This window comes from Populus nigra, chromosome 3, assembly GCF_951802175.1.
Source record: "Populus nigra chromosome 3, ddPopNigr1.1, whole genome shotgun sequence".
Lineage (NCBI taxonomy): Eukaryota > Viridiplantae > Streptophyta > Magnoliopsida > Malpighiales > Salicaceae > Populus > Populus nigra.
Genome location: NC_084854.1, coordinates 1,243,180 through 1,258,752, shown reverse-complemented (window position 1 = coordinate 1,258,752; position 15,573 = coordinate 1,243,180). Strand labels below are relative to the sequence as shown.

The 15,573-nt window shown below is 34.3% G+C and overlaps 3 protein-coding genes and 1 non-coding gene across 4 annotated transcripts; 2 read left to right on the top strand and 2 right to left on the bottom strand.

Moving 5' to 3' along the window:
- Positions 1 to 19: 19 nt before the first annotated feature.
- LOC133689937 (eukaryotic translation initiation factor-like) lies at positions 20 to 4,972 on the bottom strand. The gene is made up of 9 exons (XM_062110050.1): positions 4,680 to 4,972; positions 4,155 to 4,226; positions 3,834 to 3,929; positions 3,407 to 3,580; positions 3,025 to 3,122; positions 2,784 to 2,871; positions 2,343 to 2,693; positions 2,010 to 2,252; positions 20 to 1,461 (listed from the first exon to the last, which is right to left on the bottom strand). Exons 1-9 carry the CDS (start codon positions 4,818 to 4,820, stop codon positions 424 to 426), a joined length of 2,301 nt encoding a protein of 766 aa, XP_061966034.1. The 5' UTR covers positions 4,821 to 4,972; the 3' UTR covers positions 20 to 423.
- Positions 4,316 to 4,430, bottom strand: LOC133690414 (small nucleolar RNA snoR103). The gene has a single exon (XR_009841445.1). It is a non-coding gene; the product is annotated as a small nucleolar RNA snoR103 (small nucleolar RNA).
- A 2,216-nt stretch (positions 4,973 to 7,188) lies between the features above and the next one.
- LOC133689939 (phospholipid hydroperoxide glutathione peroxidase 1, chloroplastic-like) lies at positions 7,189 to 9,780 on the top strand. Its single transcript, XM_062110054.1, has 6 exons — positions 7,189 to 7,633; positions 8,027 to 8,103; positions 8,291 to 8,352; positions 9,013 to 9,131; positions 9,215 to 9,382; positions 9,563 to 9,780. The coding sequence occupies exons 1-6, from the start codon at positions 7,391 to 7,393 to the stop codon at positions 9,590 to 9,592; spliced, it is 699 nt and encodes a 232-aa protein (XP_061966038.1). The 5' UTR covers positions 7,189 to 7,390; the 3' UTR covers positions 9,593 to 9,780.
- A 627-nt stretch (positions 9,781 to 10,407) lies between these two features.
- LOC133690346 (probable folate-biopterin transporter 6) lies at positions 10,408 to 13,525 on the top strand. Its single transcript, XM_062110604.1, has 4 exons — positions 10,408 to 11,275; positions 11,355 to 11,456; positions 12,542 to 12,712; positions 12,832 to 13,525. Exons 1-4 carry the CDS (start codon positions 10,619 to 10,621, stop codon positions 13,447 to 13,449), a joined length of 1,548 nt encoding a protein of 515 aa, XP_061966588.1. The 5' UTR covers positions 10,408 to 10,618; the 3' UTR covers positions 13,450 to 13,525.
- The last annotated feature ends 2,048 nt before the right edge of the window (positions 13,526 to 15,573 follow it).

The window sequence follows — 15,573 nt, the reverse complement described above, 5'->3', positions numbered from 1 at the left end:
TCATTTAAGCTACAAGACAGGAAAAAAAACATCATTTATGAAGAAAATTGGGCCCCTTGAATGGGCAAGTATCAAAATTTTCAACTGTGGTACATGACTTGAGATCTAATGTAAGAAACTGGAAAATGTGAGTGTCTTTTTTTGATCTCGAATGTCCCGGGGGAGACTTATTGGGCACTCGAGAAATACAAACGTTTTATGCTTCTAACATAACAAGCAACTATCATGAGAAAACCATGGAAAATGTACAACTCAATTAAATCATCTGTTGTTCTTCCTGGTCTGCTTCTGATATGCGGTAATCTTTAATATCGGGAAAGTTTCAGTGAATTTTGGAAAGCAAACGGGCAGAATGGTTTGGTTTCGTAGGTTCCACAAAGCTGCACAGCTTCCCATTTAAAGCTAACGAGCACCTTGCCCTAATTAAGAGAACAAACTCTCACACGCCTGAATATTAGAACCCTGTGCTGCCAACACTTCTTGCCCTGAAGGGTTTGAATTGATGCTCTTCATGGCACAGTCAAAGATGGCTTTCCTGAACCTGTTATCTTCCACCTTCTCCAGAAGTTCCTTCATGACCTCAAAGTCCAGACCCTGGACCACGACCAAGTTCCCAAGAATCTCGCCAAAGTTATTTGGTGCTTTGGGTAAATCAATGCCAATATCATCCAACAAGGATCCATAAAGAAGGCAACCAGTTCCAATATCTCTAGCTGTTATGACATTTTTAGTGAGCAAGAATTCAAGAAGCTTTATGACAGGTCCCACACATGGTGGGCTCTTCTCCAGTGCAAGGGCAATAGCTTCTTTAGCAACCTCAGGGTGAAAAGCTGGATCTTTCAACTCCTCCACACATTGCAGTGCTTCATCTAGAATTCGAACACTGAAATATTCTTCCAGCAGAGAAATGGTTTTTCTGCGAAGATCGTCAGGATTTGACCTTGTAGTAGGAGCTAGTGGCTTCTGAGGAGAAGGAATTGTTGGCACAGTTGGAGCAACAGGCTGAGGAGTTTGACCTACAAGTTCAGTTCTTGTATCAAAACCAGGTCGGGAAGGAGTGCCACCACCCTGCAATAAGGAGTTTGTATTCCCATCTATGACACCACCACTTCCCTGAGGTAAAAGTCTTGCATTAATCGATGGTGATTTGTTGATCAAGGAAGTGGGGATACGCCCAGTGGACTGGGTTGGGCCAAAATTATTTCCCCTTGGCATTGTTCGAGTTCGAGGAACTTCCCAGTTGTCAGAATCAAGCCCGGGCATTCCAGGCATTTTCATCATCCCAGGCATTCCAGGCATCATACCCCCTGCACCAGGCCTGCCAATGGGGAAACCACCAGGACCCACACCCCCAAATGCAGTAGCATTACGACCATTTCTCATGACTGCAGTTGCACCTGGACGCAATCCAAGATTCTTTTCTGCTTCTGAATGGATTTCAGAGATGGTCTTTGCTTTAACCTATAACAACAAGGATCAGCACAAAAGCCTTCAGTTTTTCAAGCATGTTAGAATTTAACACGTCATTTAATGTTTCAGTTTTAACAGTTTACAGAATTTCAGCAGATCTCGTATTCATGGAAGAATGAGAACAATTTCAAAATGGGAGACTACAAAACATCCAGGGGTTCTGTTAATTTTCAACCTAAACTACAACTTTATAAAATACCCTCCCTTTGATTTTTATACCATTGCCTTTCTCCATTAAACTATCGGCATTACCTTCATATTCTGAGCTACGTTTTACAATATAAATAATTGAGTCTTAAAATGATGTTTCAACTTTTGCAATATCCCCTGAGTTTTAAAATATTTTCAATCACCCACTAAATGGTGAAGTATCTTAACAGAGATAGAACAAACCTAAAATTAAGTTTTCGTAGTTTACCCTACTCAAAATATTACCATCCTCTACATGAGTAGATATGCTGAAAAATCACAACCCCCTGTGCCCCCACCCCAAAACAAAAGGGCAAAGAAGAAAAGTAGGGAGCGCATGGAAAATTAACCTCTTCACGCCTAGGAACCCAGCTGTTGGCCCGGAGTTCAAGAACATCACGAACCATGAACCTAAACCGTGGTGCAAGTTGTGGATTTGTTGTCAGCTCCTTCAGCCTGCTGAAATATACATCATTAACTTGCCGAGCTTTTGGATTTTTATCTAGTTGCTTGCCTATGGTGTTAAAAAATTGGCATATTGCCTCGACATTCTCTTCAGCTGGGCATGTCTTATTGTCATCCCCCAATAGTTCCTGCATTGCACAAGATACACACACTTAGTCACTTGGCAATCTAATCATGGCAAAAAAAGAGTGAGGAAAAATTTTGATCCCAAGAATGACCTGAACAATATGATGGACAATCTTTTCAGGCACCATCTTCTGCTTCAAAAGTTCCCCAATAAGGCGCATGTTCCCAAGAGTTCGCAGCCTAACCAATCGTTCCTTATCCCTGCGTTCCATTTCTTGTTCAGGAGCAGTCAGCTTGCTAATATCTGCCCTCAGATTGTCATCGCCTTCAAATGCCTCCTGGCAATTGTTCAAAAGAGTCCGCTTAAAAGTGATTTCTTTCCCACCAGGCTCATCAGATGGGAATGGAAGGAGCTTCTCGTTAAGGTCAGAGCATAAAAGAGCATACATGGGACAGAATGTTGGCTCCAGGACTGCCTTGTCAAATATTAGTGAGATAACACCCTGAAATACAAACAGCTCCAGTTATATTATTGACTATAAAATTAAAAATCACTGAAAATCTGAATGACTGAAGATATGTATAATGGGAACCTTTAAAATATCAGGTGTTGTGATTCCAGAATCAATCAGTTGCCCCTTGAGAACATCAAACTTCTCTGGTGTCAATTTGTTTAATATACTGCACAGAAAATAGAGCACTAGTCACAACATAAAGCACTAAAAGAAACTCCTCCACTGAAAACATTCAAAAATTGTTTCCAAGGTCAAAGCCTCTAAAAATCTGGGTCCTTTTCTATGTTAGAGTTAGCAGATCAACTAAATGACTAATTACCCTTTCACTGTCTTCAAGACACGTTCCTCCTCAGAGAGAGTCCCTCTTCGAGCTGACCATGGCACTTCAGCCTTGATCAGAGCAGGAGCAGGCCCTACCTGGTTTGAACAAGATGTTAATACCCTTTTTTCAAAAAGATATTGAAATCAGGCTACACATGCATTAAAAATGGCAACCAAAATCATTTCCAAAGGCCATCAATTATTCTTTCTTTCGTAACAACCAAAATCTCATTCTCCTGTCATGGCTATCTATGAGAGAGAGAACCTCCATGTTGTATCAATATCAACAAAAAATTTATACTAAAACATAAAGACAGTATTAATACATTTTGCATTATTAATAACTATGAATTTCTGAGTGAACTAACTAGAAATGTTACCCCTTTATTAGCAGTGATTTGAGCCCTCACAAACTGGGAGTTTAGCTGGTCTTGCCGATTGGAGAACTCCTTATTTCCTCGAATTGCTTCCAAAGATTTTTCATCTCCAAAAGCTCCTGACCTATCACGCCAATCACGCTTGTCTGGCTCAGAATAACGACTTTGAGATTGAGGCTACACAAAGCAGAAAAAAATAGATTAAAGTTATAATTGTTTGGTAGCTATAAAAATAAACATAAGAAAAGACTTGTCATAAGAAAGTTTGTCCAGTCTACACACAGGCACAGGCACTGAAATGAAAGCAAAAAAGAAAAGGGAAAAGGATAGAAAATTACAAAAATCACATCTTGACAGCAACACCTAATTTTGACATGTAAAATAACAGTATAAAGAGAGCATGAAGAAAAGATATAATCTGAAAACTTACGCTGCCATCTGCACGGCTCCAAATTTGATCGTCACCAACAAACTCGGACTCAATTTCTTGTCTGATCTTCAGAATATCCTCTGGAACGTTTTCAATCTAGAAAAAAAGAGCAACCACGTGATGTTAAGATATAACCAGTTTGCTTTTATTAAATAGGAAGCATTAAAGCAGTCAGTCCATATTATATACCTCAGCAAATTAAAATAAGGGGAAAAAAAACTACCCACAGTTTAGCCTTAAACTACAAAAATAATTCTTCCAACTAGCACTCAATAATTAACATGACTGAAAAAAAATAGGAGAGCTGATTGTAACACTTACCTCTTTAAACTGCAGCAGCTGGTTTCGCGTGTAGCGAATGCGCTCATGGTCTTCAAACCGCAAGTCACCAGTCTATTCCACAATAGCGATCAATCAGAAGAATCAAAACACATATCATACGACATGCTGCTGCATCTCTAATTTTCTCTAAAGGGCTGTTTTCATGTAATGTAGGTTCTTTATGGGCATCACTAAACTCCATGAAAACCCACCTAAATCCCACATACAATCATTACTTTTTGTCCATGTTTACAGAAGGTAGCACAAAAACTTAAGTGCCCCGCCAAGAATTAGGACAATTCTAATCATATTCTCACTTACAATTTTCACACGATTCCGAAGATTGCTTCTTTTAAACAAAATAACAATATTGGCAGTAAAAACTTGTAAAAAAATAAGCTTTTAACGCAATTACACAATACAAACCACAAATAACTGACAAAAACAATGAAAAGATTGAATCTTCTAAAAAACCCAGATCTAGGAACATGAAAATTGAATTAAAGATTGAATCTTTTCGGGTACCTGGAAAGAGGAAAAGGATTGAGAAGCATCAGAAAGAGAAGCAGAGTCAAGGCGAGGGGTGAAGAATCTGGTGCCACGGGTAGCACTACTGCCACCTCCTCCTCCTGGTCTCAAGCTTATCACCGTCTGATCTGCCTGCATAACTCAAACTTCAATTGCAGGGTTTTAAAATTTAAGATTATTTTTAAATAATTTGGGATAAAAAGAAGGAGAGGGGTTTTGGTTTTTCCCTCTCTGTCTGCAAGAGAGAAAGAGGAAGCTGAGGCTATGAGAAAAAACCCTTTTTATGGTGCTCCTATACTAGCTGTTTCTTCTTCTTCTTCTTTTTCTTTTATTTATTTATTTATTTTACAGTATTGGAAAACTATCTAAAAAAATAAAAATCAATATATATTATGGGTTGTCTTTTATATATTTAGTGATCACTTGGAATTGTGGTTAAATTTATTTATTTAAAATTTATTTTTTAATTATTTTAATATATTGATATCAAAAATATATTTTTAAAAATATATATTACTTTAATATGTTTAAAAAACAATTTAAAAAATAATATGTATTATACTTCCAAACATACTTTTAAAGAACTTTTTTAATAGAGATGGATGAAGTTTATAGCAAATATTATAGTAAATTTTTTAATCTATTTTTTATTTGAAGAAAAAATAATAATTTAGTTTGATCATGACATTGTTATATGGTATTAAAATTTAGCCTTTAATTATTCTAATCACTTGAATATACCAATTTAAGTTAATTATAACTAATTTAAAATTATATCATTTAAAAATTTAAAAAAATAAAAACTTTATTTTGAAAGAAAAATAAGTGGAATTTACTAACCCCTGTTATTATAAATAAAATTAAAATTTAATAAGAAATCCATGAGATAGTTTTTTGTATATACACTATTAATATTAAAAAACAAATTCTTTTTTGTACTCCAATAATGCTAACAGGGATTTACAAAGTAGATGTTTTGGGCTTTATTCAGCTCAGTTTCTTCAAGAGAGTGCCTGGCCCATCACACCCATGTGGGCTTGCGGCAAGGTGAGAGAGGCAGAAACAGTCACTGTCCATATACTGAGTTGTTAGGTTAACTTAAATAATTTTTAAAAAAAAATTAACATGATTTATTTCCTTCAAAAAAAATTAAGTATTGATTTGGTCAAATTTAAATCAAATTTATTTTGATAAATTAAATTTGTTTAATTCAATCTTACTTGAATTACTTAACCAAACTGAGTTAGATTTAATAATTATAATGCTAGACTAAAAAATAGATTTTCCGCTTTTACTTTCTTTTGTTAGCATTCCTATTATTTGTGTTTGCATGATTTTGAATAAGGTTGGTTGGTCGATGTAGTATAATTTATTTTAAATTATGATTGAAATGATAATAATAAAATATTATTTTTTATTATTTTTTCATTTTATTCATGGTTTGAAACATGAACCTATCAGATAAACAAATATAATTAAGATAGTGTATTTTTTTAAGTATTTTTTATTTAAAAATATATTAAAATAATATTTTTTATTTTTAAAAAATTATTTTTATATTAGTATACCTAAATGATTCGAAAAAACATGAAAAAAATTAATTTAAAATCAAAACAGCCCAGGGCAGGATTAAGATATACGTGAAAAATGACAAAATACATGGATAATAGATATATTAGTGGATAGCTGCCAGGACAGAGTTTGGTATTATTGAATAGAGTCAAGAAACATGGATATATCAGTGGACACGTGGACCAATGATGCTTGATCTGGGTTGATTTACTATCCAAGATAGAATCTATGACGAGTATATTAATTCTGGCGTGGATGACAATTTTATTTTTAATTTTTGCTATCACATTATTTTTTGGAATAATATTTTATTTGATTTTTCCATAGAATTTAATTTAATTTTTTATAAAGATATTTGTTTTTTTTTCATGGGTTCAAACACTAGAACCAATACTTCAAAAAAAAAAATTGCTAAAATCATCATATTGCAGCAAATCGATATAAAAAATACATTATTATGGAATACAAAAAATAATATCAAAGAGTATTTATTATTATGGAATAAAAAAAATCTAAAACTCATTGTCTAGAATGATTTTAATATTTTTTATTTAATGAAAAATAATATTTTTGAATTAGTTTATTAAGAGTGCATCTATCATATCAAAGAGAAAATTAATAATATTTCTCCAAATCATTAATTTAACTCCACAAAATCAAGCATGTCATTTTTTTTAGTGAATATTTAATATTGTAATAATTTTTACAATTAAATCTTAAAAAATAATTTTTTAAAAAATACATATATCTAATTAAAACTACTGCGAAATGGATACGTAAATGGTTTTTCTAACCTTCACCAAAAGAAAAAAAAAAACACTAAAACTTGCAATCTGATGTGATACATATCAAGATTTTTCAATGCAGCAATGTTTTATTGGATATGGGGATTAATCTTTCAAATCCAGGGTCAACTTTCAGACAATAGACTCATCCATGTAAGAAAATCAAGCAAGCAGACAAAACGCAGACTCGTGGAACATTCACCTCCACCACAGACTTCACCTCAGAAAACCCAACATCGAGTTCCAACCTCTAGCTCCAGTTCACATGCTATTAGGCCACAAACATAAGCTTCCATCTCCCTAGAAACTCTCACCAACTCCCAGAATCCGCTGATCAAACAGTAGTACCACATGGCTTCCTTACCTTTCTCCTGTTCATCCGTACCGGGTTTGAAAATCCATCCAAACCCTACAACAATGGCTTCCTTTGTCACTTCAATCAAGTCCTCACTTGGGCCTTCCAAATCTGCTTTTTTGCAACGTGGGTTTTCTTTACAGTCTCCAAATCTTCCTGGGTTTGCCTCTAAAGCCCGGTCCTTTGGTGTTTTTGCTAGAGCTGCTACAGAGAAATCTGTTCATGACTTCACTGTTAAGGTAGTAGCTCTTTTGATAAAGCTTTTTGTTTTTTTACAGTACTGGTTCAACTGTTCAGTTTATCACCTTTTTGAGTCATGGAAGCTGGGATTTGTTTTGATTTCTCTTGCTTGATTTAGGAGTTTGGACTTGATTGTTCATGAGGTTGTTAGGTTTCAACTTAGTAGATGTAAAGATAAATCTTTGCTGTTTGAATTGGTAAAAGTTTTGAACTTGAAATGTTTTTGCACTTCTTGGACTGGTAGAGTGCATAAGAATCAAGAGCTATGCACACTGGAATATAGTTTTTGTGGCTGTAAGATTTGAAGATCCTAGATATTGATTCATAATTAGCCCTGAAAATATGAAGATGCAAAGTGAGGAATAACCTTTTTTTCCATTTACTTGATGCAGGATATTGATGGGAAGGTTGTTGCTCTTAGCAAATTTAAGGGGAAAGCTCTCTTGATTGTTAATGTCGCTTCGAAATGGTACTCTCTCCTTCGAGAATGCTTCATTCTGTGATCTGTTTTGTTCTCTCATAGTTGGTTGATTAGCTTAGTTTGTTACGTGTCTTGTATATGAAGAACATATATTTCGAAGTTGTACCAAATTTTTATTTATCTACTTTTTTCACGACACTTGAGATCTTATTGGAAGTTTTTGTTCTGACTCCAGTGGTTTGACATCATCAAATTATTCGGAACTCACACACATATACGAGAAGTACAAAACTCAAGGTAAGCTAAATTTTTGTGAGGAAAGCATTTTGATTTTTGGCTTTTTAGTGCCTGCAACCTGATTGTTTTGGAAAGAAGTTCTGCTTTTGTAAGCTTAATACCTTTGCGATGAGGCTGCCGATGGAATTGGTGTGATCTTTCGCTCTATTTGATATGTTCTTGCTTTCTTTTGGCACCCAAAGCCTTCACACATCTAAAATAGGTGGCTCAATTTGTATGTGGGAGTGATAGGGGAGTGGTATTTGAACTACTATTTGAAGAGGGAGTTTGTGCCCGTCTCATGCATGTTATATAGATTTTAATTTCTGCTAGCCCTAGTTAATGAGCAATCTAATGTTTTGTCATGCACCTGAAGCTCTTCTGACATTGTATTCGTGTGGTGTCCTGCAACTAGTGGACATTGAAAATCTCCAGGATCATAGCAGGCTTCTATCTTTGTTAAGATTGTAAGAGTAACAATATTGTCAGATCAATAAATTTACGGACACCATATCAATATAATGAAGAGAACATTCCTGGGGATATTTCGATATCCACACCATTAAGTAGCCTATTTGCATCATCTCTTTACTTGATTTGAGAAATTTAAAGCAATAGTGTAAAGATCTCTCTTTCATTAAATTGATGAAGCTAATCTCTATTATGTAACTTTCATTGCAGGCTTTGAAATTCTGGCTTTTCCTTGCAATCAGTTTGGTGGGCAAGAACCCGGATCAAACCCTGAGATTAAACAATTTGCTTGTACCAGGTACAAAGCAGAATTTCCAATATTTGATAAGGTAAGCGGAATTTTTCTCTCCTATTTTTGTAAAATGTCTCTTGGAAAAAGAACAATTTAATTACTCAAGGTGTTGCATGACAGGTTGATGTGAATGGACCAAGTACAGCTCCAGTCTATCAGTTTCTGAAATCAAGTGCTGGAGGATTTTTAGGTGATTTGATCAAGTGGAACTTTGAGAAGTTCTTGGTGGACAAGAATGGCAAGGTTGTGGAGAGATATCAACCAACAACGTCACCTTTCCAAATCGAGGTACACTTTTCTTCTCTTTTCAAGCATTTGTATGTTCTTTGAATTCTTCTATGTGTCATGACTGATAGGAAGTGGCAACATCTGCTCTTATGAACCATGCCATCTGCATACCAATCCTGTCTTCACATTTCAAGTATCAACCAGCTTTCTTAAAATTTTTCTTCTCTTTTCCTGTTACAGAAGGACATTCAGAAGCTCCTCGCGGCATGAATGATCGCTGGCAGCAGTGACATGTATGAGATGTATCATCAGTACTGATAGAAGAAACACAAATCAATACATGTAAATTTGTGCTCCAGTCATAACAGTTTGTTTATATACAAATGTTTTCTGTAATAGGAATCTAATATAATAGTGTTTCACTTGCCAGAAATTTTTGAAGTTTCTTTTGTTCGTTTTGTCGTTGTGTTCTACTTCTTTTTTGAGACCGGCTGTGAAGTGTTGATTGATTTTCATTAACCTATAATCTGTATTTACGAAGTCTACTTCTTTACCGCCTCAGATTATAAGTTTCAGAAGGAGCTTTTTAGAGTGTGTTCTTGGATATATATTAAAATAATATATTTTTTATTTTTAAAAAATTATTTTTGATATTAGCATATTAAAATATCTAAAAATATTTAAAAAAATTAATCTGAAATAAAAAAAATAAAATAAAATTTAAATTTTTTTAAATGTATTTTTTAAATAATGTTGAGGTTTTTATATTTTAAAAATATTCTTAAAAAAATATAAATTATTTTCTTAACCGTATTCAAAGAGATCTGCGTACCCTCAAATGCTTAAAAAAAACAGAGAATATCAACCGAGGAATCCAATTCCATCTGTCGAATGGGGAAAAAATATCATTTAATTAACAGGGTTATGCACGGAGATTCCCGGAGATCCATTGAAATAAGACTTCCTTGGATAATTTGGGCAAGCTTAAAGCCTGTCCTGTCTTCCTGTTTTGTAGGGTTACTTTGTGTTGACATCTTTGGTAACTTTCCAGAGAGGCAGATTTAATTGGTCAAATACTCATGGCGAGTTGTAATTTTATATCCACGGCAGGGGTACCCCCACGGTTTCTCTTTTTTAATTAATTAAGCAATAATCACACATGGGGGATCATGGAGTCCCAAACCTCGTTCTCAAGTTTTTGAAGTCAACACCCATTGCTTCTCAGGTTCTCATTAACGTTTTAATTCTCAACAACCATAGCATTTTCAATTGCATACATTCCTTCAAGCCTTCAACATGGATCCTCTTGAAACCCGAGAGCTAGTGGAGAAATCTCCAACAGATTCCTCAAAAAAAGATGATTGTCAGTCATCAGAAACATGTTCAAGAACAAATCCTCTCTACATCCTCATGGAGCCATTTCAATGGCTACAAATGCTGTCTTCTCAGCTAAACCCCACATTCATTTTTGGTGTAGTTGTGGTGTATGGTTTTAGCCAGGGCTTATCTGGATCTTTCTTTAAAGTTGTTACAGACTACTACTGGAAAGATGTTCAAAAGGTTCAACCATCAGCAGTGCAGTTGTACATGGGCTTATATTATATCCCATGGGTCATGAAACCAATTTGGGGTCTCTTTACTGATGTTTTTCCTGTCAGAGGATATAAGAGAAGGCCATACTTTATAGTGGCTGGTGTTCTTGGTTGTGCCTCAGCGTTGATGATAGCTCTTCTTGGTAAGGTGCCTATTGCTGTCGCATTGAGTTGCTTGATAGGTATAACTGCTGGGGTTGCAATAGCAGATGTGACTATTGATGCCTGTATTGCTAAAAACAGTATTGAGATCAGGGCTTTGGCACCAGACATGCAGTCTCTATGTGGGTTTTGTTCTTCACTTGGGGCTTTGATTGGTTACTCTTCCAGTGGTTTTTTTGTTCACCATCTTGGACCTCAGGCAGGTTTATATGTTTCATTAAATTAATCTTTCCTTTCTTCTTGTTCTTTGCTTGATAGGGAAGTTCATGCTTTTGCAGGTATCATTGGTTCTTTTGGCAGTCCCACCAGCTTTACTGATAGTGTTAGGATTTGTGATCTATGAAGTGAGATCTACAAGTCTCCAATCTGAGAAGAAGAAGGTAACAATCCACCTTATTTTCATTGTTCTCTTGATTCTGCAAATTAATGAACTGGAACAACCTTCTCTCCTATAAAAAACTGCACCAGTGCCTGACTTACCTATGTCAGGGACAGTTTGTGTATCATGGAGTGCACTATTCATATAGCATTTTCCATTTCAGTTGTTCTTGCATTCAAGATATGCTTATGGCCTTTGTTTAAGTTGAATTTTCTTTGCCAATTTAAGCCTCTACATACTGTTTGCAGATTAGCACTCGAGTAATTCTTGATTTCCTGCTTTACCTTTTCCTCGTGCTCGGAGCTTAAAAAACCCAGCATGCAATAAAAGCAACCCAATCACCTTCTTAAGAAGAAAGATCTTCTTGGAAAACGGGTCATTAGATATCTAATTTGTTGATTTACCTTGTGAGTAATTTCGGCAAAGGTCGAACTGGCTGAAACCTCACATTAGAAAAGCTATCCTTTTGTCATCAAATATATTAAACTAAGCCCCAGATGCCAAGCCATAACATCAGAGTAACCGTGTGTATGCCATTGTAATGCAATGACAGAGAGCTTTGCTTTCAGATACTACGGAACTATGCTGCCCTGTTATTGTTCTTTCAAGTCTAGAAAGAAAAATGGTCTTGTATGCATGTTAGTAAATTGTATCAGTTGCTGCATACAATGAGTGTCACTTGGAGTTCTAACTGATTCCTTTTACTTCCCCAGATATCAACTAGAGATTAAGAAAAGTAAAAGTGATTTGATCTCTCTCTCGCGTCGAACCTGCTTCCTAGAAACCTCCTTACATTATTCACTTGCATTCAAGTTTTTGTCTTGGTTCCTGGTTGACAGGAGGGCTGAAATTTCTTCCTGATTTAACCAAATAGAAAATGGTTTACCTATATTATTTACTGACAGTTAGCAGTTCTCAATTTGAAACACTTTAGGCCAGTTCATCGTCGTCTCTGTGTTATTATTGACTTCTGTTATTAAGGCACTGACAGTTCCTCACTCGAAAAACAGTCACTCGTTGTCTCCTTTCTTTTATTCTGATGATAATTGCAAAGAGACCATGACTTCAGAAATAATATGTTTGCAGGCAGTGGAGGGCTTACAAATAGCATTAAGGGGCATGTCGAAAACTATTAAGCTGCCGCAAGTGTGGAAGCCATCACTGTACATGTATCTATCTTTGGCTCTCAGTATAAGCACTCATGAAGGGCACTTTTATTGGTATACAGATCCTAAAGCTGGTCCTGCATTCTCACAGGTTGATGCTACTTTCTATAAACTACTCATCTCGAATCCTTTGACATGTCTTGGCATTGTACATCACCTTAATCATAGTTAGCAATTCTCAATCCAAGGTTTTGTTTTTCCTGTCAACAGGAGTTTGTCGGGATAATTTACGCAGTTGGTGCATTGGCTTCTATTGCTGGGGTTCTGATATATCAGAAGGCTCTGAAGAATTGTCCATTTAGAAGCCTAATCCTTTATGCACAACTCCTATATGGCATGTCCGGAATGCTTGATCTCACCTTCGTCCTTCGATGGAACTTAGCCCTTGGAATTCCTGATTACTTCTTTGTTATAGCGGAAGAATGTGTCACTCGAATCATATCCAGAATCAGGTGGATGCCAATGATTGTGTTAAGCACCCGGCTATGCCCTCTAGGCATCGAAGGGACATTTTTTGCACTATTAATGTGCATTGATAGCCTTGGCGCCCTCTCTTCCAAATGGGGAGGAGGAGTTCTTCTTCATCTATTTCATGTCACAAGGACTGATTTCACAAACTTGTGGCTGGTCATTCTCATAAGAAATTTTCTGAGGTTTGCAACACTAGGTTTGATTTTTCTTGTTCCCAGGGGTGATCAAGCAGATAGCTTGATCCCGTCGGATATCTTGACAGCAAATTCTGCTGCAAGTCTAGATGATGATGGCTTGGAACTTGTTCCTGTTAAGGAGACAAGTGAAGAAGTCCAGTTGCTTATTGACGAAAAATGATGTGCAAATTTTTTGAATTGAGGGTCTGATATAAATACTTTTGATTCTTTGAAGGACCATTTGAGCATTTGATTAATTCTAGCATCAAGGTATATGCGAGGTTTTTGGCACGACTTCTGTTTCTGTTTATATTTTTAGATGTTTTTAGCTCAAAAATAAATTAAATAGATGTTTTTTTAGTGTTTTTTTGATAATTTTGATGTGTTGATAAAAAAATTTTGAAAAAAATAAATTATTTTAATATATTTTTAAATAAAAAATTATTTTTAAAGCATATAGCATGCTATTATATATCTTGGATTGTTCTATGCGATGGTTACATATTAGAACTTGAAGCAGTGTTGTAAGATTGAGTTAGTGAAAAAAAACTAGTTTTTTATTTAAAAAAAAAACCTAAAACGATGTCTCACCAGAGAGTTTATATAAAATAAATGACATATCATTTAACACAACATGATAATTGATGTATATAAAAAAACAATATAATAATATAATCTATAAAATGAATAATTTTATACTTTAAACAAATTTGTTTCTTGGTAAAAAAATGTATAAATTTATTTTTAAAAATTAATCTTCATGTTACATTTTTTTTCATAAAAGTTTGATGATTTTCATTTTGTATCGAGTCATGTAAAATAATAAATTAAGTTTAAAATATTTATGAAATTACTGTAAAGAAGTAAGGTATATATATGTCATGATATTAAATATTTATGAAATTGTTTCATTTCAAGGATTAGACAAAATAATGGATTGAAAAAAATAATTCTCTATAGAAAATGTCCATGTGTAAAATATCTTATGATCCAAAATATTATTTTACAATAAACTCACACTTAGTCCGGGCCCAACCTGAGCACGGTCCAATCCGTGTATAGGTTTAAACATAAAGCTTGCTTTGCTTAGGACTTCTTGTTTTTTAAAAGCTTGGGTATCTTTTGAATTCAATTTTAATTTTTTAACTTTTCACTTTATAAACACTAAGAAAGTTTTGTATCTTTTTTACGTGGAATAGAGTTATTTTGGAGAGCAACCAATGATTGTTTGAACTCAATTTTTTATTCACCTACAATTTGTTTAAATTGTGTTAATGTTTCATGTTAAAAAGCTCATGTTGGAAATTAAATTCCAACAAAGTTTTAGTACAAAAAAAAAAGTTAATCCCATTTTTAATTTGGTTTCAAATGTGCTCATTAACCATGTTATTAAATAAATTTTCCAACATCAAACACCACTTTGCTCTTTTTAGCATTATTATGCCAAGCATTTTTTTAAGGTTTTACTAAACTTTATTAGCAAATGCTTAAGTCGGTTTTTGAATTTGGTTGCTCAAGTGACAAAGTACGTAACAAATTAAGAAGATGAAAGCAATGTTTTATAAAGAAAAGATTTATATGTGGATAGATTTATTTATTATGTAAAAGAGATTTAATCGGGTTCTAACTGAGCTACCTTATTTTTTATATATATTATAATCCCCCACCCCACAAGTCTTTGTAAATATATATATATATATATATATATATATATATTTAAAAGAATTTAAATAACTAAAGTGGATGAAAAATACTTACATAGTAAAAGTTTATCTGTGTCTTTGCATAAAATATTGCTTTTATGTGCTTACTTTTGAATATTTGTCTTTTTTTGAATTCAAGAGAGGTTTTTTTTGACAATTTATCACGATACTTGAAGACGAGTGCTCACAATAACCTATAGATGATTGGTCATAGGGATTTAGAAACAAGTGGTCACGAGGACTGGAGATAGATAGTTATAGGGACTTGGAGACATAATAGAGATTCAATGGAGATTTCACCATGAAAATTTCTTTGAGACATTTCATGTTTGGATATATATATTGTCATTTTAAAAGATGATGGAGATATAATTTCTAAAATTTATCGTATTTGAGGTAGCACATCACGATGATTGTTTTTTTTTTGTTCATATTGTATCTCTTCCTCCATAAATTATTGAAAGTACCCTTTAAAGATCAATGTTTCTATTTCTTTTGTGAGTGCATGACACTCTTTATTTCGTGTTCATGATCATGATGAAAAAAACAAAACTTATTGATGTTTTTTGTGTTTGAGTCACTTTTTATTGGAGGTGGATATT

What these genes read in the sequence shown, in the direction of transcription:
- LOC133689939 (XM_062110054.1), top strand. Translation starts at nt 7,391, where the DNA reads ATGGCTTCCTTACCTTTCTCCTGTTCATCCGTACCGGGTTTGAAAATC. An exon ending in CGAGAAGTACAAAACTCAAG is followed by an intron (nt 8,353 to 9,012) that starts GTAAGCTAAATT and finishes CTTTCATTGCAG; the next exon opens with GCTTTGAAATTCTGGCTTTT. An exon ending in CGTCACCTTTCCAAATCGAG is followed by an intron (nt 9,383 to 9,562) that starts GTACACTTTTCT and finishes TTCCTGTTACAG; the next exon opens with AAGGACATTCAGAAGCTCCT.
- LOC133690346 (XM_062110604.1), top strand. Translation starts at nt 10,619, where the DNA reads ATGGATCCTCTTGAAACCCGAGAGCTAGTGGAGAAATCTCCAACAGAT. An exon ending in TTCACCATCTTGGACCTCAG is followed by an intron (nt 11,276 to 11,354) that starts GCAGGTTTATAT and finishes ATGCTTTTGCAG; the next exon opens with GTATCATTGGTTCTTTTGGC. An exon ending in TCCAATCTGAGAAGAAGAAG is followed by an intron (nt 11,457 to 12,541) that starts GTAACAATCCAC and finishes ATATGTTTGCAG; the next exon opens with GCAGTGGAGGGCTTACAAAT.
- LOC133689937 (XM_062110050.1), bottom strand. Translation starts at nt 4,820, where the DNA reads ATGCAGGCAGATCAGACGGTGATAAGCTTGAGACCAGGAGGAGGAGGT. An exon ending in AGCTGCTGCAGTTTAAAGAG is followed by an intron (nt 3,930 to 4,154) that starts GTAAGTGTTACA and finishes CTTTTTTTCTAG; the next exon opens with ATTGAAAACGTTCCAGAGGA. An exon ending in GGAGCCGTGCAGATGGCAGC is followed by an intron (nt 3,581 to 3,833) that starts GTAAGTTTTCAG and finishes TGCTTTGTGTAG; the next exon opens with CCTCAATCTCAAAGTCGTTA.